This window comes from Oncorhynchus mykiss, chromosome 17, assembly GCF_057628025.1.
Source record: "Oncorhynchus mykiss isolate SJ-2025 chromosome 17, ASM5762802v1, whole genome shotgun sequence".
In the NCBI taxonomy this organism is placed as follows: domain Eukaryota; kingdom Metazoa; phylum Chordata; class Actinopteri; order Salmoniformes; family Salmonidae; genus Oncorhynchus; species Oncorhynchus mykiss.
The window spans coordinates 12,626,370-12,649,550 of NC_143038.1; the positions used below are offsets into that span (position 1 = coordinate 12,626,370).

At 43.9% G+C, this 23,181-nt stretch overlaps 1 protein-coding gene across 2 annotated transcripts in view; it reads left to right on the forward strand.

The window, feature by feature from the left end:
• The window catches only part of LOC110493704 (voltage-dependent calcium channel gamma-5 subunit), a 30,662-nt gene extending 13,889 nt beyond the window's left edge, over positions 1-16,773 (forward strand). The window contains exons 3-7 of one of the 2 annotated variants that reach the window (XM_090204822.1): positions 3,045-3,131; positions 5,840-6,160; positions 11,750-11,890; positions 12,808-12,953; positions 13,433-16,773. In XM_090204822.1, the coding sequence (XP_090060948.1) occupies positions 3,045-3,131; positions 5,840-6,160; positions 11,750-11,890; positions 12,808-12,953; positions 13,433-13,705 (968 nt within the window). In that variant the 3' untranslated portion in view covers positions 13,706-16,773. The remainder of the gene's footprint in view (positions 1-3,044; positions 3,132-5,839; positions 6,161-11,749; positions 11,891-12,807; positions 12,954-13,432) is intronic. The other variant, XM_021568120.3, reaches the window with a different exon arrangement.
• Positions 16,774-23,181: the final 6,408 nt, after the last annotated feature.

Sequence of the window (23,181 nt, forward strand, 5' to 3'; positions counted from 1 at the left end):
GTCCTTGAGTTACCCTGTCTCCCCATGTTGGGTTATTACCATGTCCTATCAACTCAGCCTGGCTGCTCTCTCGCTCTAGGACGCTGACGGTGAAAAAGATATCATGCTCTTCTCCATTCTCTTCTTCCTTTGTCACTACCCTTTGTGTCCTATGCTGACGTGTTCCTCAGCGCTGGCCAATGCCGCTCGTCATTCCAGCACACCTGCATTATTATCCAGGCCCATAAACTGGCCCGCTTTCTGAAGACGCAGTAGTGACCCTACTAGCCAAGCTAACCCAACACCCCTGTTCACCTTCTCCTTCTACTCTGACTGTGAAAAGCCTTGTTTCAAGGGGAACTAACACAGGCTTTTCTCCACCCCGCATGATTACCTTGTGCCCTATCACAGGGAAGCTCTACCCCTTCCGGCCCCACCCCCCTCACTGCACTGAGACGCCACCCCTTTTCTCTCTGAGCGACGCTGTCTTTCAAAGTGTTTCCAAGCAGTAAACCAGGTGTTCACTTCCTCTCTGATGAACTGTCGTCTCTCCCTTAGGTAGCCTCTGGATACTGAGGCTGACACAATCAAATGTAGCCAGTGCATTAGAATGAAACTAATGAGCTAACATGTACTGTATTTAAAATGCATGCACTTGCCAAGTAATATTTGTCAGGACAACAAACAGGATTTGTTTCTATATTGCCATTATACCAGTGACGGCTGGTGGAGGTAGAAATGGCGAGGACGGGCTAATTTCTCCCCTCACCAGCATTATACTTTCCAGGGAGTATCACAAAGTGACATGATGGTACAAAGCACATTCCTAGGTACTTCCGTGTAACATGTCTTTTTTAGCCCTCTGTGTCCATCCTGACCTCCACAGGTTCTCAAGCAACACACTGTCAACATGACATGTTTCTGTGGTGATTAAATAGCAAATGTTTTGCCTTGGTCCAAAAGACCAACTTCCAATGCAGGACTAAGGAACCATTATTTGTGTTTTAGCGGCGATTTAATGGCCTAGTTGCTAAACTGCCCCAGCTAGCTGTCTGTTTGACCCAGAAACTCTAGGCTTATGTTTAGTTAGGCCCTGTGTGTCTGTCCCTATCTGACTCAGTACTGTTATGATACATCATTACAACATAAAGAGTGAATGGGCTGTGTTATGCCCAGTATTGATGCTGCGGTGCGTCTGTTTAGTGGTAGTGTTAAATGCAGCTGTTGGTTCCAGTCTGTTTGATTTGTGCTTGTATTGACTCTGGTCAATCCACTGATGTATAAAAGCTCACTTCTCTCATGTCCATGAGACTGGGAAGAAGATGTTCTGACTAGGGTGCTATAGTAGTTTAGAAATGGCAAACGGGTCACTGGTTGATCGACATGCACGTAAGACCAGTTTCCTGGACTGGAAGACCCTTTTCGAGGAGATTTTCCATTGAACATGCTTTTTAGTCCAGGAGTATGAGTCCAGTAAACCACCTCATGACGAGTAAGAAAAATGAAGGGGATTTGTTATATTGAGTTAGAACAAACTGAAATAAGCCACCTATCGACTTTGATAGGTAGTAACCAGTAGATAGTGCTAACGCTAATGTCATCCATGCATTCCGTATGGAAAATTTGAAGGGCGCCATATTGCTGAATGGCACTTCCTCGTAGCCTACCCACCTGTGATTGGTCTGTTTCAGTACATGGTCCTGTATGACAACAAATGTAGTTGTCAGAATGGATCACTGTATAATTCAATCTATTGATTTGTAGCAAACTTTCAAATAATTCACGTTGGGTTCGAACTTGATCATAATAAAGTAATTTTAGAGACCAAAACCTCCCTCAAAATGTTGGGGGCGTTCTGGCGATTTAGAATTTATGTAGGCTTTCTTGGGCAGACCAGGGCTTTTGGCACCGCTAGGTTGCTACGAAGTAGACGACCAGCAGAGCTTGTTACTTCACACTCCAGACCAGAAACTGGGGCCCTGCTTTGGACATGTAGGGGTACTGTACACAAGTACAAATACATGTCCTTTTCTTTCATTCTACCAAACCATCTAACCACGGTTCACCTGTTCACCAAGTCCTCCTCCTGGCCTAACCAGGTACAATGCTGGGTGCTTTAATTTCAATGTTGTATTTCTGGGCAGAGCTACATATATACTGTAGTATGTCTAAAAGTTGCAGTCTAATTTGATTCCTTTTATTATGTCATACATTTTACTGCAGTCCATCATCGCCACAGCGATAGTTGTGCAACATCATTATAAATCCATTTGCTGCCATCTCTATATAATTGTGACTTGTCTAGTGTTACTGTTAATGGTGTTTGTCATCGTTGACACAATATGGCATGCGTTCCAAATGCCCCCCTTTTCCCTACATAGTGCATTACTTTTGACCAGAGCCCTGGTCAAAAGTAGTGCACTATTTAGGGAATAGGGTGCCATTTGGGACAGGCCATTATGGCTTAATAAGGCAGCGAGGGATCCCATGGCTCTTCATTAGCCTTCTAGTAATTAAATTATACCAGACTGACAGCAAAGACTCACTTATTGAAGAGGGTTAATTACCGCTAAGATTCTGCAGCGTGAGAGAGAGATTCAAACCCACGCACGCATGCATACATGCGCGCACACACACACACACACCATCACCTGTGGGTAGGGTGAAATTAAAATAAACACTCTTTCGTCACAGGACAGGGTGATAAAATGTCATGGCTGGGTGTTGGCACAAACACATCTTCCTCTTTCCTGATCTAACAACCCTGGTGTCTGTCTGTTTAAATCCATTAACACAACTCTATGCAACAGTTCTCTGTTATGTCTATTCCCAACTCTATGCAACAGTTCTCTGTTATGTCTATTCCCAACTCTATGCAGCAGTTCTCTGTTATGTCTATTGCCTATTCATCTACATTCATGCCATTTAATTCCTGCACAATTCCATTGATTAACTGTACTTACCCCCTTTTTTAGCAATGAGCCCCAAGTGTGTGGGCTTTGTACTCACACGTTAAAGGTGTAGTAAAGGGTTAATAAATGCCTTCTCCTTTGCTTGTGTTGTAGGAGATGAGAAGGGCCGTTGTTTCACCATTGAGTATGTGATGCCCACCAACGTGCAGCTGACTTCGGAGTCTACAGTTAGTGTGCTGAGTAAGTGAAGACTTGTCATACGCTCAACTCAGTGTCATCTTCCTCTGTTCCAGGGACATATCAAGTGTCTTAGAGTAGGAGTGCTGATTTAGGATCAGTTTGACCTTTTTAGATCACCATGTACAGTATGAGATAACATGGACAGGCGGATACGTTAGGAATACGGACTCTGGTCCCGAGCACAAACACACCTGTTCTGTTGTGGGAGGGCATAAAGGTAGGGCCAAGAGTTTTTCCTGGCTGTATGATCTGGCAAGTCATTAACGATCATATAACCAGAGCCCAGAGTTTTTCCAGATCAGATCACATGGTCAGGAAGAGCTCCTGGCCTAACTCCTAGGCCGCCAGACAGACTGCTGTCACTTTAGGCCTCAAGATATTTCTGTTGTTAAAATAAATAAAAAATAACTTTGACATAAAGTTCAGTGATAGATGAGGGGTATGCCTGAGGAGAGGAAGAACGTGCTTCATTGTCAATTGCACAGGGTCCATTCTGATAATTCAAAATGCCTTTTGTTTGACATTATCATAATGAAAAATAGTGAATTCTGTGGACAATGATGCGATGCACATACTGTATGTCATATACTTATGTCATTCCCCCAGAGAGACCAAAGGTACTCATGGTATGCATGGTGTATGCCAGGGGTAGGTAACTAGATTCAGCCGCGGGACAATTTTTGTCTGAGCGGATGGTTGATTATAATAATAGTGCAAATTGACCACAAGCCCAAAAAGAGATTTTGAATTTGAAAATAACAATTCCATACCTTCATTACATTGAGACACGATCACGTAAACTCAGCAAAAAAAGAAACATCTTCTCACTGTCAACTGCATTTACTTTCAGCAAACTTAAATCTGTTGTTCTGCCCCTGAACAGGCAGTTAACCCACTGTTCCTAGGCCGTCATTGAAAATAAGAATTTGTTCTTAACTGACTTGCCTAGTTAAATAAAGGTTAAAAAAGTGTAAATATTTGTATGAACATAAGATTCAACAACTGAGACATAAACTGAACAAGTTCCACAGAAAAGTAAGTCAGTATCTGGTGTGGCCACCAGTTACATTAAGTACTGCAGTGCATCTCCTCCTCATGGACTGCACCAGATTTGCCAGTTCTTGCTGTGAGATGTTACCCACTCTTCCACCAAGGCACCTGCAAGTTCCCGGACATTTCTGGGGGAAATACCCCTCTCCCTCTAATCCAACAGGTCCGAGACATTCTCAATGGGATTGAGATCCGGGCTGTTCGCTGACCATAGCAGAACACTGACATTCATGTCTTGCAGGAAATCACGCACAGAATGAGCAGTATGGCTGGTGGCATTGTCATGCTGGAGGGTCATGTCAGGATGAGCCTGCAGGAAGGGTACCACATAAGGGAGGATGTCTTCCCTCTAACACACAGCGTTGAGATTGCCTGCAATGACAACAAGCTCAGTCCGATGATGCTGAGGCACACCACCTCAGACCATGACGGACCCTCCACCTCCAAATCGATCCTGCTCCAGAGTACAGGCCTCGGTGTAACGCTCATTCCTTCGGCGATAAACACATATCCAACCATTACCCCTGGTGAGACAACCTTGACTCGTCAGTGAAGAGCACTTTTTGCCAGTCCTGTCCTGGCCTGCCTCCCTGTAGCGCTGTCTTAGGCGTCTCACAGTACAGACATTGCAGTTTATTGCCCTGGCCACATCTGCAGTCCTCATGCCTCCTTGCAGCATGCCTAAGGCACGTTCACGCAGTGGAAATACTTGAACAGATTTGGTCAATTAAACCAATTTTTAGCTGAATGTTGCCAACCCCTACCGTATGCTCTGTGTAAGAGAAAATGTAGATCCATACGGCACAGGCTTGGGATGGACTGAATGGATGTAAAGTAGAGTAGTGCTACAGTGGTCCTAACTGACACACATCCACAGAATCCACACATCTCCCCCCATATAGATGTATGTTTTTGCTATTCCTGACTTGCCTCTGAGGCATGGCTCATTCCACTCTAACAAGGGATACGGGGGGAGATATGGAAAATGCAAGGCACAATTTCTTTTGCGAGAGATGTCCCTCAGGCCAAATGCAGATAGATACACACAGGATGGGTAATGCTCAGACAGGCACTAGGACCCTGGAGACACACTGTCAGAGGAGATGCAGTTTGAGTATATGTAAAATACAGTGAGATTCCCATAAGGCCTAAAGTGAAGAAGGGGAGAATGAAGATTTACAAAACTCAGAAAGCAGTAATAAGACCTGTGGGGTTCTGTCTCACAATTTAAATAATGTGCAAAAATCCACAGACCAGACAATTGTATTCATTGAACAAGCATGGGAAAATGGGAAACAAACCTTTTACATTGAAGATCTGTGAAGTTATCTGGATTTTTACGAATTATCTTTGAAAGTCCTGAGAAAGGGGCGTTTTCTTTTTTTGATGAGTTTATGATGACAGGAACCGAGAACTCCTCGCCATTTAAGCTGGCTTTCGAAGAGTGGGTCCACTGTTTAGAGAGAGCTCATCACCAAATCCTTGTCCTTACCGACCACTGAAATTTGGAGTACTTAAGAAGTGCTAAGAGGCTCAACCCCAGACAGGCTCACTGGGCGCTCTTCTTCACCCGCTTCAACTTCACCATCTGTCTGGCAAGAAAAATGTGACGGCCGATTCCTTATCCCGTCTATTTGACTCCCCTTCCTCTAACCCAGCTCCCGAGCCCATCCTGTCTCCGTCTTGTGTCGTGGGACCCATACAGTGGGAAATCCAATCAGCCATCCAAGAGGCCCTACGCCACGACCCAGCACCTCCCGACACCCCTGCAGGCAAGACCTACGTTCCGGCGTCCGTCAGACCCCAGCTAATGCAGTGGTACCATACCTCGCTGAGTTCTGGCCATCCCAGGATCACCCAGACCACGGAGCTACTGACACGCAAGTTCTGGTGGTCATCCCTAACAGCAGACGTCAGAGATTACGTGCTTTCCTGTCCCGTCTGTGCATGGGCAAAGAGCCCTCGCCAACTACCTACCGGTAAGCTCGAGCATTTACCTACACCACACAGACCGTGGTCCCACATCGCCATGAATTTCCTCACTGATCTGCTAAAATCTTGGGGCTTCACTACTATTTTAGTTGTAGTGGACCAGTTCTCCAAGGTGGGCCGACTCATCCCCCTTCCGTATCTACCTAATGCCATGGAAATGGCCGAGTGCATGTTCCAACAGGTGTTTCGTCTGTATGGGATCCCAGTTCGTCTCCAGGGTGTGGCGAGCCTTCTGCGACTGGCTGGGGGTCTCCATCAACCTATCCTCCGGATACCATCCCCAAGCCAACGGGCAGACGGAACACCTGAATCAGAAAATAGGGAAGTACCTTCGCCAACTCTGCACCCACCAACTACACGAGTGGAGTCGCTATCTAGCCTGGGCCGAATACGCACAGAACTCACTGGTGCATGCCTCACTCCATCGCACTCCTTTTCAGTTTGTCCTCGGACACCAACCCACGTGTTCCCATGGGAGACAGAGCCCGGAACTGTGCCTGACATCGATGAGTGGTTTCGACAGTGTCAGCAGGTTTGCGAGACAGCTCATCGGCACCTACATCAAGCTTCCCTCTCCCAGAAACGGTTCGCCGACCTACTCCGCTCTTCCAACCTGGGCAACGTGTGTGGCTCTCTACCCGGGACATTCAGTTTCGTGACCCCTGCAAAAAGTTCAGTCCCCGGTTCATTGGTCCTTTCAAAATTACACAACGCATCAATCCTGTCACCTACAGTCTCCAGTTGCTCCGCCATTACCGGATCTCCTCATCCTTCCATGTGTCCCATCTCAAGCCTGTGAGGTACAGTGGCTCACCCTCTCCATTTGATGTCGGCGGTGCACCGGCTTATTCCGCCAAGTCCTCCTTGACTCCAAGCGCCTGGGTGGTCGCATCCACTACCTGGTGGATTGGGAGGGGTACGGACCTGAAGAACGGTGCTGGATCCCCGCCCAGGACATCCTCGACCCAGCTATGATCCTGGCTTTCTACCGTAACTGTCCTGACCGCCCAGCTCCACGTCCCCAGGGAGGCCCCCTGCCCAGCTTCCTAAGCCATCAAGAGCCGCCCATGGAGGGGGGTACTGTAACGTCTGCTTCCAACTCACTCTCAAACACATAGATCCCCTGAACGCAGCTCACTTTCCAGCCCACTTTCCAGCTCACACTCTCAAACACATAGATCCCCTGAACACAGCGCACTCTCCAGATCCCAATCACCTGATTTCTGATCACCTGTTCACACACCTGTCTGTCATAATCACACACTATTTAGTTCAGTTCTTTGCACCCCATCATTGTGAGGTCTTGTTTGTTTTGTGACACACTTCGGAGCTCTATTTTTCCCATGATTTAATCCTCCTGTGCATGATAGTTTTGGCTTGCCTCATTAACAACGGCTTTTGACTAATCCCTGCCTGTACTTTAGCCTATCGGATTTCCTGATCTCCTGGACAACGTTACTAGCCTTTTCCCTGACTGTACTGTTGCCATTTACAAGCCCCTGTGTATGACCTTCTGCCTGCCCCTGGACCCAGCTACCTGCCTCCTCTTGTGGTCCTTTACAATAAACACCTGCTGCGCCCTGTGCTTGAAATCAGCTCTCTGTCTCCCATCGTGTTCATTACAGCTGTAGCATAGACCTGCTTCTTTACCCAGGCTATGAAATTTGACCTATGGTCTGCTTCATAGCACAGTTGTTTATGTATTTATTTAGCCTGGCAAGTCAGTTAAGAACAAATTCTTATTTACCATGATGACCTACCAAAAGGCCTCCTGCGGGGACGGCGGCTGGAATTAAAAATACAAAAATAAATCAAATATAAATATAGGACAAAACACACATCACGACAAGAGACAACACTGCATGAAGAGAGACCTAAGACGGCAACATAGCAAGGCAGCAACACAACATGATACATGGTAGCAGCACAAAACATGGTACAAACATTATTGGGCACAGACAACAGCGCAAAGGGCAAGAAGGTTGAGACAACAATACATCATGCAAAGCAGCCACAACTGTCAGTAAGAGTGTCTTTGCCATGATTGAGTCTTTTGAATGAAGAGATTGAGATAAAACTGTCTAGTTTGAGTGTTTTGTGCAGCTTGTTCCAGTCGCTAGCTGCAGCGAACTGAAAAGACGAGCAACCCAGGAATGTGTGTGCTCTGGGGACCGTTAACAGAGAGTGACTGGCAGAACGGGTGTTGTATGTGGAGGATGAGGGCTGCAGTAGATATCTCAGATAGGGGGGAGTGAGGCCTAAGAGGGTTTTATAAATAAACATCAACCAGTGGGTCTTGCGACGGGTATACAGAGATGACCAGTTTACAGAGGAGTATAGAGTGCAGTCATGTGTCCTATAAGGAGCATTGGTGGCAAATCTGATGGCCGAATGGTAAAGAACATCTAGCCGCTCGAGAGCACCCTTACCTGCCGATCTATAAATTATGTCTCTAATCTAGCATGGGTAGGATGGTCATCTGAACCAGGGTTAGTTTGGCAGCTGGGGTGAAAGAGGAGCGATTACAATAGAGGAAACCAAGTCTGGATGTTACTTTAGCCTGCAGCGTTGATATATGCTGAGAGAAGGGCAGTGTACAGTCTAGCCATACTCCCAAGTACTTGAATGAGGTGACTACCTTAAGCTCTAAACCCTCAGAGGTAGTAATCACACCTGTGGGGAGAAGGGCATTCTTCTTACCAAACCACATTTGGACCAGTTTTGGAGGTGTTCAGAAAAGGGTTAAGGGTAGGGAAAGCTCGTTGGACACCAAGAAAGCTTTGTTGTAGAGCATTTAACACAATCCAGGGAGGGGCCAGCTGAGTATAAGACTATCATCTGTATATAAATGGATGAGAGAGCTTCCTACTGCCTGAGCTATGTTGTTGATGTAAATTGAGAAGAGCGTGGGGCTTAGGATTGAGCCTTGGGGTACTCCCTTGGTGGCAGGCAGTGGCTGAGACAGCAGATTTTCTGACTTTATACACTGCACTCTGAGGTAGTTAGCAAACCAGACCAAAGACCCCTCAGAGACACCAATACTCCTTAGCCGGCCCACAAGAATGGAATGGTCTACCATATCAAAAGATTTGTCCAAGTAAATAAAAATAGCAGCACAACATTGCTTAGAATCAAGCGCAATGGTGATATAACCATAACCTGGGCAGAAACCAGATTGCATACCCAAGATAATACTATAGACATCAAGAAAGCCAGTCAGTTGATTATTGATGAGTTTTTCCCAACACTTTTGATAAACAGGGCAAAATAAAATTAGGCCTATAACAGTTAAGATCAGCTTGATCTCCCCTTTAAATAAAGGACAGACCGTGGCTGCCTTCCAAGCAATGAGAACCTCCCCAAAAAGGGGGGAAGAGTTTAAAAAGGTTGGAGATAGGCTTGGCGATGATAGGGGCAGCAACCTTAAAGAAGAAAGGGTCTAAACCATCTGACTGTTTTTTGGGGGGGTCAAGTTTCAGGGGCTCCTTTAGCACCTCGGACTCAGTGACTCCCTGCAGGGAGAAACTTTGTTGCGGGGCAGGGGAAAAAGAGGGCGAAACATCGGGGATAGTCACATTAAAGGGGTGGGAGATTTTTTTAATTTTACCTTTATTTAACCAGGTAGGCAAGTTGAGAACAAGTTCTCATGTACAATTGCGACCTGGCCAAGATAAAGCAAAGCAGTTCGACACATACAACGACACAGTTACACATGGAGTAAAACAAACATACAGTCAATAATACAGTATAAACAAGTCTATATACGATGTGAGCAAATGAGGTGAGATAAGGGAGGTAAAGGCAAAAAAAAGGCCATGGTGGCAAAGTAAATACAATATAGCAAGTAAAACACTGGAATGGTAGATTTGCAGTGGAAGAATGTGCAAAGTAGAAATAAAAATAATAAATAATAAAAATAAATACAGTAGGGAAAGAGGTAGTTGTTTGGGCTAAATTATAGGTTGGCTATGTACAGGTGCAGTAATCTGATGAGGGATGAGGAAATGTTGGATGGGCAAGGAGGCATGGCTGAGTCTTAATGAAGTGGTGATTAAAGAACTTCTTGAGGTCTGACCCACAGAGAGAGAACTGCTCCTTAAACTAACTTTGGCCTTCCGGATAGCCTGAGTGCACTTATTTCTCATTTGCCTGAACAAGAGTCAGTCAGCCTGAGTATGCGTATGCCGAGCCTTTCACCAAATGTAATTCTTGAGGTGGAGTAACTCTAAAAGATCACTGTCGAACCAGGGGCTGAACATGTTTTTAATTCAATTTTTTTTTAATGGGGGCGTGTTTGTTAATTAACAATACCACTGAAAATATCAAAAAAGAAGGTCCAAGCATCTTCGATAGTGGGGATCAAGTGGATTCTATGCCAGTTCACGAAGGAAGGCTTGCTCATTAAAGTATTTTAGCAAGTGTCTATGAAAAATCAGGACAGGTCGTTTCACTGAGCCGCCATTACAAACACAGGCTGTAAAACAGTGATCACTAGGGTCATTACAGAAAACACCAGAGTGATACCTATCAGGATTATTTGTGAGGATAACATCAAGAAGAGTAGCCTTTTCTGGGAGTTGGAGTCATACCTTGCGGGATTGGTAATAATCTGAGAGAGATTTAGGGAGTCCCATTGCTTTAGGACTTGGTCAGGTGGTTTAAGCATGTCCCAGTTTAGGTCACCTAGCAGGACACATTCAGACTTGGTGTAGGGGGCCAGGAGAGAGCTTAGGGCAGGTAAGGTACAGGCCGGTGCTGATGGAGGACGATAGCACCCAGCAACAGTCTGACTTGGTGGAGACAACCGAGCACGGAAGGTGATCCTTGGTTAAGATTGCCACTCCCCCACCTTTGGAAGATCTGTCTCGCTGAAAAAGGTTATAACCAGAAAACATCCGTATTCAAAACACTCTCTTAACCACGTCTCAGTAATGACCAACACATGTGGATTGGAGCTGTGAACCCACACTTTCAATTGATCCATTTTAGGTCATAAGCTTCTAGTGTTAACGTGTAGAAAACCCAGGCTTTTACGAGAGCAGAAGTCAGTGAAGCAGATATTAGAGCACAAGTCAGAATTGGGGCTTGCAGTTATATTGTTATGGTTAATGGAAAATCCAGGGAGAAACCATTCTCACAGTGGGGGTCCCAGCAACATCTCCTTAAATTGAGATGCCTGTGGAGACATCCCAGGCAGTGGAACCACCCCTTGGTGTGTGCAAATGGAATGACACCAGGAACAGAGGTAGCTATATTGCTCCTTGTTTGTCAGAGACCTCAAGTGAGAAAAAAAGTTCCAAAACCAATTTAACCAGGAAACAAATCTAGTGTTTGCTATATGCTATTCACTGCTTTAGGGTTCTTTTACTGAGTCAAAGCACAACATGATTTGATTATCTCAGTGTTTAGATAACACATTTAATTGACTCATATTTAAAAACTCTTCGCAGAACACAGACTCATCACAATAGATTGACTTGGATGAATTGACACAATTGACTGAATAAATGAATGAAAAAACTCATGAACAAACTTACTAAATGTATCATCCATTCATTCTCCTTCCCCTGTTCCAGAGATGATCCGTTCAGCCACTCCCTTCCCCCTGGTTAGTCTCTTCTTCTTGTTCATTGGTTTTGTCCTGAGCAACATCGGACATATCCGGCCCCACCGCACCATCCTGGCCTTCATCTCCGGAATCTTCTTCATCCTCTCAGGTAAATGACATATCACTTCTGTGAATGCATTTTGTTGAAACAAGAGATACTTCACATTATTTATTGAGTTTAAGTGCCAGTTTCCTGGACACATATTGAACCTAGTCCTGGACTAATAAACTATTTAAATGGAGAATCTCTGTTAGGCGGAGCGGCACAGGGGAACCCAAGAGCAGACTCAGACGAAGAAACGGGGATGAAATGAACCAAGGTATTTAGTGTAACACAGAGAGATATGGAGTGCAGATCCGGGGAAGCTCGGATGAGTTGTAGGAAACTAGATGTGGAGGCTGAGGTTGGAGTGAGCTTGGTTGGGACAGGGTAAACGGGTCCAGAGGGGAATCCAATGGAGTGGTGGTGTGGTGAATCCAGAACAGGGTAGCAGGGTGGTGAGATGTGGGACAGGAGCCAGAGTCAGAGTGGAAAAATGAGCAGAGATTACCTTCTGGCAGAGTGGAAGTGGCAGGACTGAGTATTTGTAGAGGTCTTGATTCTGGAACGGGTTGCAGCTGGTGGGGGAGACACCTGTCTCCAACCACACAATCACACACAGAGAGGGAGAGAGTGTACTGGGGGAGTGGCTGCAGGTCAAGGAGACACCGGATGAACACGTGGGCGTAGCAGGAGCAGATGTGACAGATCTTCATGGACAATGTGTGTTAGTCCAGGACTAGGTTTAATCTGTGTCAAGGAAACTGGCTCAATATGGTTTAATTTTAAATCCCCAGGACACATTCTTTGGTTTTTCATCTAGTAGTGATTTGCATGCACAATTGTTACTGGCATTACCATAGAATGCAGCCCTTGTTGCGTAGTAACAGGAAATTGGGGTCCTGTATCAGTGATCACACCATGACAGCTGCTCCCCCCCACACACACACATTTTTTTTTCTCCATCCCTCCTCTCGCTCTGCTAGGTCTGTCTCTGGTGGTGGGCCTGGTGTTGTACATCTCCAGTATTAATGATGAGATGTTGAACAGGACCAAGACCAACGAGGCCTACTTCAGTTACCAGTATGGCTGGTCCTTCGCTTTCGCTGCCATCTCCTTCCTGCTCACTGAGGTAACTTCCTCCTTGCTTCTTCATTACATTGTGGGCCCAATCCCAAATCCACCCCCATAGCCTAACCTACCCCTAGAGCCTATGCATTTTGCTTACACCTGTCAATGTAGAGTAGTACATAGGGCAGCATTTCCCAAAATGCACGTTTTGGTTAATTTTGCCCTAGCACTACACATCTGATTCAAATAATCAAAGCTTGATGATTAGTTGATTATTTGAATCGCCTGTATAGTGCTAAGGTAAAAAAAAAAAAACGTGGCATCCCGAGGACAGAGTTTGGGAAATGCTGACATAGGGTCTAGGGGTCTATGTAGAACAAATATTTTGCGCAATGATACCCATATTCTTAAGTCTGATACAGATAAGGGGACATCTAGGTTGATTTGGCAATTAACTGTTCCTCAAGGCACAACCCTGCAGTTGTGCTATCATTTGTTGAAGAGTTATCCTGCTCCCTTGCATCTGTCATGTATCTCCAGACGGCCGGCGTCATGTCCGTCTACCTGTTCATGAAGCGCTACACGGCCGAGGAGATGTACAGACCCCACCCGGGCTTATACGGGCCGCGCCACAGCAACTGCTCTGACTACTCTGGTCAGTTCCTCCACCCGGACACCTGGGACCAGCACGGCCGCAGCCCCTCCAGCATCTCCAGCGAAGCCTCGCTCCAGATGAACCACTCCCTCCACTCCAACTACCCAGCGCTCCTCAAGTGTCCCGAGTATGACCGCATGTCCTCCTCCCCATGCTGAGGCCTGCGTGAAGCCCTGGAGCCTGGGCAGTGGGTTGTACACACATCCCCAGGAAGGGAGAGTCTGGCTGAGGTGGTAGACTAGGTTGGTCGGTCTGGAGGAGGGCGATTGGGCGGGCTGATGGGGAGGCGCCTAGGCTGTGTTTTGTGAGAGAGGGGGGGCGTATCTTTTTCCATGTGTGTGACGACCTCTTTTGAAGTCCTCTTGTAGTGCAGTTTTCTGAATTTTGACACATTTGGGAGATGGCGACCCCCACAGCCGACCTTCCATGTCTGGTTTTACTCAAAGTACAGTAGAAGTAGTGATTCTCAATCAGACCTGGTTCACCTTCACCGTACAGTACGTTCTCCATCTTGGTCAATATAGAAGCCGATGTCTCCCCGGTAACCCACGTAGGTCTTCTGTCAACTGTATAACTTGTAAGATAATATACTATAAGTGGGTAGATTGAAAGTGAAAAGTTTCTCTCTTTATTATCTATTTATTTTGACTGTGGGTTTAATCGTCCCGTCAGAGAGCAGGATGTTCATTACACGTCATTTATCAAATTTTTTTTTTTTTTTTTTTCATGTCCATCTCACGCTCAGCACTGTTGTACTGTTAATAAAGACAGAGATAATGTTTGTATATGTTTGAATGGAAAGAAACCAGGAAGCTATTACTACATCCATGGAGTCCAAATGGAGTCCCTGCAGAATTACAGTATGTACATAATGCAGTGGAAAGGGAGGGGTGTAAAGGGATGATAAAGGGAGAGAGAAAAGAGAACAGTGTGTGTAAAGCCCCAGAACATGGTTTGATGGTCATTGTGACCATCAGATATGGAGAGCCAGTTTGAATGTAATATAGCTGATGAAGAATGCAAAGTTGATATAAGCTAATCCTGATTTTGCTGTTAATAGTGCACCAGGCACATATACACTACCGGTCAAAAGGGTTTTTATTTTGTTTTTACTATTTTCTACATTGTAGAATCACAGTGAAGACATCAAAACTATGAAATATCATATACAGTATGTAATCATGTAGTAACCAAAATATTTTATAGTTGAGATTCTTCAAATAGCCACCCTTTGCTGATGACAGCTTTGCACACTCTTAGCATTCTCTCAACCAGCTTCACCTGGAATGCTTTTCCAAACGTCTTGAAGGAGATCCAACATATGCTGAGCACTTGTTGGCTGTTTTTCCTTCACTCTGCAGTCCGACTCATCCCAAACATCTCAATTTGATTGAGGTTGGGGGATTGTTGAGGCAAGGTCATCTGATGCAGCACTCCACCACTCTCCTTCTTGTTCAAATAGTCCTTACACAGCCTGGAGGTATGTTGGGTTATTGTCCTGTTGAAAAACAAATGATAGTCCCACTGAGCCCAAACCAGATGGGATGGCGTATCACTGCAGAATGCTGTGGTAGACATGTCTTAAAGTAATGGACTGTTGTTTCTCTTTGCTTATTTGAGCTGTTCTTGACATAATGCCAAGAGTGTGCAAAGCTGTCATCAAGGTAAAGGGTGGCTTTTTGAAGAATCTCAAATATAAAATATATTTTGTTTAACACTTTTGGTTACTACATGATTCCATATGTGTTATTTCATTGTTTTGATGTCTTCACTATTATTCTGCAATGTAGAAAATATAAAAAATAAAGAAAAACCCTTGAATGAGTAGCTGTTCTAAAATGTTTGGCCGGTAGTGTACCTGTAAAAGAATCTGCTTTTTGGCAATGGAGTAAATCACTGGAAATGTCAAATGTATATTTAAAACAAGTTTTCTATCAGATTGCATATGCATAGTTACACAGGGGGGTCAGGTAGCCTAGTGGTTAGAGAGTTGGGCCAGTAACCAAAAGGTTGCTAGATCAAATCCCCAAGCTGACAAGGTAAAAATTTGTTGTTCTGCCCCTGAACAAGGCAGTTAACCCACTGTTCCTAGGCCGTCATTGTAAATAAGAATTTGTTCTTAACTGGCTTAGATAAATAAAGGTTAAATAGAAAATTAAATAAAAAATAAATGTAAGCAGTTTATCTTTGGATTGTTGGCTGTGTCCCAAATGGCACCCTATGGCCCTGGCCAAAAGTAGTTTGCTATGTAGGGAATAGGGTGCCATTGGGAATTGGACATTGATTAAGGAGAGACTCTGTTAGAAAAAAATCTTACTGTGTTAAATGTGACTAACTTGAAAATACATCTTGTCTCATATACATATATTTAAGTTATAGTATTTATGCCATAGTAAGACCTCATTATTTGTTCAATCTTTGTATATTTTAAAGTCAATTATCAATCTAGAGGACACAACTATTGTCGATGTTCAATGTTGCGACTGATGTTAATATTGTTAATAAATAACAATTACTATGTTTTTTCTTGTTAAGTGGTCTCATTGACAGCCTAGAAGTTTCTACCCACAGTGCGCAAATTGCAAGGGGGGGGGGGTAGAGAAAAAGGAGAAGGGTATTGGAGTGGAGTGGAGAAGTGTGTGGCTCAGTCTGAAAACATCCGATAGTGTTGTGGTTGTTCAACAGGCAACATTTCCACATTGGATCTTCATATATTTTGAGAAAAAAATCAAAATGTTAAAACTGCCAAACAAATATGAACTATCTCCACATTGTCAAACACTATTTGAGTTGTTTCTTCAGATTAGAACAGTCTTCTCGTTACAATGTATTTGTGTTAACACTGTATATATTTAATCATAAACATGTACATAGACCGAAATCAATTTTGTATAGACTATTACACGTGTAGGTTATAACCGTCTGGATGTTCTACTCATTGGTAGCCATGGTAAGCCATAGAACCATTCATTTATGCAGTATATCTATTATGCCTGTGGTTATAGCTGCGTTGCCTCTTGCATCGCATATTCAAAATGTGAGCTTTTGCATTTGTTGTAATACGCATAATATTGTAGAAAATATTAAAGTCAGAGAAGAAGTCATTGGAGATGTTGAAATGTAATTTTTTTATTTTTACAAAGAGTAATTTTCATGATGTTCGGTGTGCAATCTACTGTATTATATCTCTGTTGAAAATAAATAAATAACTGCTGTATTTGATGAAGTACCTCAAGGTGGAACTTCTTGTCTCCTCTTAAAATAAATGAATGTGTCCACTTTATACTGCACTACCTCAAGAGACAGATTTTCTCAAATCAAATGTTATTTGTCACATGCTTGGTAAACAACAGGTGTATACTAATAGTGAAATGCTTACTTCTCAGCAACGCAGAGAGAAATAATAGAGGAATAAATAAAAAAGAGTAATGATATGTGTATGGATTATCTGTTGATTTGTGTGATGTGCTGCACATGGTCTCCCTGTAGTATAGTGGTTCCAGGGATACTAGGACTCCTGTGGGGGTACTTGGCCTATCCGTAGGGGTAAGATTCGTGAGACCATAGGACTACTGGTAAAATACACATGAGGGGGTATTCCGGGCAGAGAGAACTTCAGTAACCAAAAAAAGTAGGGAACCGCTGGTCTAGCAGTACAGTACAGTGCCGTATATTTTGTACACTGCATGGCCAATGCTCTTTAATAGTATAGTAATTGATGAAGAATTCCCTTTAGACTATTGAGATTTTTAGGGTATTGAGATGTGCCCATTTTACACTTTTGTCCCCATTTTAAGAGTATTGAGATGCACCCCTCAGGAGTTTTGAGATGCACTCTTTTTAACACATAATGGGGGCTGATTCAGACCCGAGTGATGCGTACTTAAATGGAACATAATGCCCTTTTCATGCACATTCCTCGATGTGTATTCTGACCGTGAACTTAACGCACACAGCAAATCCACTGGACTCACTTTGCTTAGTGCTGACGCTGTTACACTTTCTCAGTGTAAGAAATTAACACTTGTAGTGTTACAGTAAATACTTTTTTGGGGTGTTTTAACACTGTATGGTGTAAAGCCTAATTTGCATATTTCTCAGGTTGCATTTTCTTTTTGAATTAATTAAGTTAACACCCATGACTGTATTTGTTTGTGACAGAGACATGATTGTTGAACTCTTTCCTTTTAAAGGCCTCAGACTTTCCCCAAGTGAGTTCCTGGGTGAATGTTACCATTAAAATTATACTCTGACAACATATTACATGTATCATAAGGTCTTACTTATTGGCCTAGTTGATGATATAATTTAACCCTCACACAGTGGTGTTAGGAAACCCCTTGTTTACAGGCCACATCAGGCCTGCAAGTCACATTATGCTGGCTTGCAAAGTGATGTTTAATTCCTATTGGAATCCAGCTAGAGTTGGACTTTTTATTCACCCGCAAGCTGCATTCAGAATGACTGTCAGGGTTAGTTTAGTTTATTAATTCGACCATTTAAAAAAAACAAGCACACATAAAACTTAAAAGCCATACATGCACATGAATAAAATCATCAAGGATAACGCACAAAGTCTGGGACTTATTTCCATTGTGGTCCTCTTGAGACAAGATGGCTAGACAAGATGGAACACAGTACGGCAGTGAAATAATAAAACAAAAACAGAGGAGAAGAACATCTATCTCATCATTCCAGTTACATCATAGGGGTTATTCATATGGGCACCGAAGACATCAAACATATTTTGACTTTATTTTTAAAGCTGTCCAGAGAGGATGTTGTCCAGAGGAGACTTCATTAAAAAAAACTACCGTAACCATTTAAACCGGAACAAGCATTTCAGTAATAGGTGCAATAAATCAAATTAACTGATTGGATTATTTGTTTTAAATGTACTGTCGGGTTCGATCCTCGGCTGTATCACAACCGGCCGTGATCGGGAGTCCCATAAGGCAGCGCACAATTGACCCAGCGTCGTCCGGGTTAGGGGAGGGTTTGGCCGCGGGGGCTTTCCTTGACTCATTGCGTTCTAGCGACTCCTTGTGGCGGGCCGGGCACCTGCTGGCTGACCTCGTTGTTAGGTGAATGGTGTTTCCTCTGACACGGTGCGGCTGGCTTCCAGGTTTAAGTGGGCGGGTGTTAAGAAGCGCAGCTTGGCGAGTCATGTTTCAGAGGACACATCACTCAACCTTCGCCTCCCGAGCCCATTGGGGAGTTGCAGCGATGAGACAAGATCGAAATTGGGGAGAAAAAGGGGGTAACATACTACAGTGCCTTGCAAAAGTATTCGGCCCCCTTGAACTTTGCGACCTTTTGCCACATTTCAGGCTTCAAACATAAAGATATAAAACTGTATTTTTTTGTGAAGAATCAACAACAAGTGGGACACAATCATGAAGTGGAACGACATTTATTGGATATTTCAAACTTTTTTAACAAATCAAAAACTGAAAAATTGGGCGTGCAAAATTATTCAGCCCCTTTACTTTCAGTGCAGCAAACTCTCTCCAGAAGTTCAGTGAGGTTCTCTGAATGATCCAATGTTGACCTAAATGACTAATGATGATAAATACAATCCACCTGTGTGTAATCAAGTCTCCGTATAAATGCACCTGCATTGTGATAGTCTCAGAGGTCCGTTAAAAGCGCAGAGAGCATCATGAAGAACAAGGAACACACCAGGAAGGTCCGAGATACTGTTGTGAAGAAGTTTAAAGCCGGATTTGGATACAAAAATATTTCCCAAGCTTTAAACATCCCAAGGAGCACTGTGCAAGCGATAATATTGAAATGGAAGGAGTATCAGACCACTGCGGATCTGACATTATATTCTTTAAGTACCAATGCATATTTTCAGCTGGTTGGATTACCAAAATATGGTTTTGTTCCCCACCCCTTTTGATGTTACCAGACTCTCTCCATGTTAACAAAGGGCTTCCAACATTCCCATCTGTAGAGTAGAGAGAGGAAAGGGAGCAGGGTATGTATGGGGGTTATAAACCTCGCCAACAGGGCAACGTCATGACAGTAATTTATCTTTGTGTAGTTAATCAATCAATGTACATGCAAACACAGATGTTAAAAACAATCCTAAAAACGTGCAGTAGAGCATGCTGGCAAATATTATAATAATGGGTGTGGTTTTGATAGGACTGTTTTACTCGCCACAGTGTAAAACAATAACTCTGGTTATTAACACCAGCACTGGGGTGTTATTTTACACCACTTAGTGTAAATTTCACATGTACAGAGTGAATGTAACTCCTGAATCAACACTAGAAATGTTACATTAAGTGGTGTATACAAGTATTGAGATGTCAGCTTTTTTGAGATGCACCCTTTTTAAAGATTATTGCAGTGTTATCACCCCCCTGTCATCAATTCACGTGTTCAGTCCCAAATGGCACCCTATTCCCTACATAGTGCACTACTTTTGACCATGGCTGGTCGAAAGTAGTGCACGAAGTAGGGAACAAAGTGCTATTTGGGATGCACCCTGTGTGGATAAACAGAGCAAACATCATCCACCTTTTCGAGATCCAAATGTGATGACATGCAGAAGATGGGGAGCTGTGGCACTGTACTACAATGCCATCTAGTGTTGGTTATAGAAAGACAGGTCAGGGCTTCATCTACAGAAGCACCATTCAGTGTCACTGAAAACACGTTATATCATCTACATTGTGATCATTCTATATTTACCATGTTAAACTAAAACAAAAACTGTCTCAACAAAGACATTCAAATATTTGTCCAAAACATATCAACTGTGGACCATGGAGGAAAAAACATTCATCTTGGGTGAAATATCAACCTTTCAACTGAGTGATTATTACAATGAGATCTTTTTACACCGTCTTCATCTGTGACGCCTCAGTCCTAGCCTCTGGGTGACAGGAGAACTGAGGAAGGTCAGAGGATACTCACACTAAACTCTAACACTAATGTTGAAACATGTTTAGCATAAACCTGCCGTGCATGTACACACACACACACATAGAAAGAAAACACAGTAATCATCAATGTGACAACGATGTCAGGACCCTGTACATACATCTGTCAGCTTCACCGTGGGGACATTGTGGCCCTCTGTCAGTGCCACCGTGGGGACATTGTGACCCTCTGTCAGCGCTACCGTGGGGACATTGTGGCCCTTAGTCAGCGCCACCGTGGGGACATTGTGGCCCTCTGTCAGCGCCACCGTGGGGACATTGTGGCCCTCTGTCAGCGCCACCGTGGGGACATTGTGGCACTCTGTCAGCGCCACCGTGGCCGTCCATCTGGAATAGATGGTGATCAGCTTTCTGTTTACTTTCTCAACATCACCAGAAGGCACAGGTGAACTGAAGGTCTCCGAACAGTCTGCCGAGGTGAGCTAACAGGTCTCCGAACAGTCTGCCGAGGTGAGCTAACAGGTCTCAGAACAGTTTGCCAAGGTGAGCTAACAGGTCTCCGAACAGTCTGCCGAGGTGAGCTAACAGGTCTCAGAACAGTCTGCCGAGGTGAGCTAACAGGTCTCAGAACAGTCTGCCGAGGGAATGAGGGAATGAGGAGAGGGGGCGAGAAATAGAGGGGGATGAGGGAAGATAGGAAGAGAGAGGGATGGCTAAAGGAGAGGGCGGGTGCATTATTCAACTCTACTTCGCCCAAACCAGCTATTGATCAGGAATTCTGAGATAGAGGCCTCCCGAGTGCTCGAGGCGCTACTACAGACCTGGGTTCCTTCCCGGGCTGTGCCACAACCGGCCGTGACTGGGAGTCCCATAGGAAGGCGCACTATTGGCCCAGCGTTGTCCGGGTTAGGGGAGGGTTTAGCTGGGGGAGGCTTTACTTGGCTCATCGCGCTCTAGCGACTCCTTGTGGCGGGCCGGGTGCCTGCGGGCTGACCCCGGTCGCCAGTTGAACAGTGTTTCCTCTGACAAATTGGTGCGGCGTGTGTTCAGGAGCGAGGTTAGGCGGGTCATGTTTCGGCGGATGCATAACTACACCTTTGCCTCTCCTGAGCCCGTTGGGGAGAAAAATAAGAACGCTGAGATAGACCTCATTAGACAAGGACTATTATGATTACTATGGCCCTGGATGCCCTCTTCCTCAATAGCCTTACATAACCCCACTGTATATCACTGTACATGAAGGCCCTGAGACTATATGTTACAGGCTAACTAAAGCTACATTCTTGAATGTAAGAACTTCCAGCAATGGGCCCATTGTGAAAGAGGGTAAGGTTGACTAACCATCAAGCTACCAACATATTTGACATCTATTACCAACTGGGGTAATTTTGACCCCAAGAAGAAACTATTGGGGAAATCAACAGTCGTAGAAAAACAAGACTCAAACAGACTTATTTTTGCAAAATTACACAAATTAGCACATTCTGTCAAATGAAAATACACATTTTTCCTTTTTGTAATGTGAAACTTGTTTTCTAAAGTACACTCTACATTAGTACTATGCTGAATAAAAATATAAATGCAACATGTAAAGATCATATGACAACATGAGCTAAAATAAAAGATCCCAGAAATGTTCCATGCACACAAAATATATATTTCTTTCAAATCTTGGGCACAAATGTGTTTACATCCCTGTTAGTGATCAATTTGAAGTAAATATCAGCCTGTAATATTTATGTGGTAAAAAAACTTTCATTAAGGGGGCAGTACACCAACATTTGAAATTCTTAATTTTACTGGCAAAAAGTGATTCAATTCACTTTAAGAAAGTGATCCTGAGAGACATTGACCAAAAACATGCCTTCGTTTTCTTTATTTACTTACCCCACAGCCAGCATCAGCATCGCTTCTAGTGAAACAATATCATAACAAGTTGCACATAGAATATTGGAGGATATTATAGGAATTTGGGTATTTATACAACAGTGCCGTTCAAGATGAGGGAGGACTTTTTTTTTCACGAGCATGGCCTTATTTCTATTACAGCATATTGGATGACTGTCATTCATATTCCATTCACCCAGTTCAGTGTAACAGCGATAGGTTTAGGCTACTATATGATACAAAAATTTGCCCTGTACCCATCATGACGTTGCTACAACCTAGCCTATGAATGAACGTTTAGGTGACAGAGAGTAACACATTCAATACTGCCTTGCAGAATCTTGCCTGCATCTAGCTGATCTAGGGTGTAATCATTAGTCCAACAGTTGCAAACAAGAGTTTCTATTTGACAAATTCAAGTGTGTGTATCCCTGTTTCGTTCTGTTTGCTTCCGTTTAAGAAACATTTCAACAGAATTGGTGGAATGAATTCACCCTTGATCACGCGTAAACACAGTTCACTTTCATAGCAGCCATGTTGTATTCCTTCTTGCATCTATGTGCTCTCCTCCTCTCACCCTTTCCCTTCACTTGTGGACTTCAATGCACAACACATCAGCTGTATGTCACCTGGTGAAAAAACCTTTCCAAGCCAAACCATATCATAACCGTTACACACAGTCTACATCGTTGTCACCATATTAGCTAAAGTAACATCATAGTCAACATAGCTAATAGAACTAATGCGTCAGTCAACCCGCTACCATCATGCAGTAAGTAACATTACAGTGTAAGGTCAATAAGCAGTTTAGCTCGGGCCCTGGCAATAAATTTGTAAACCCAAAAGCTTAC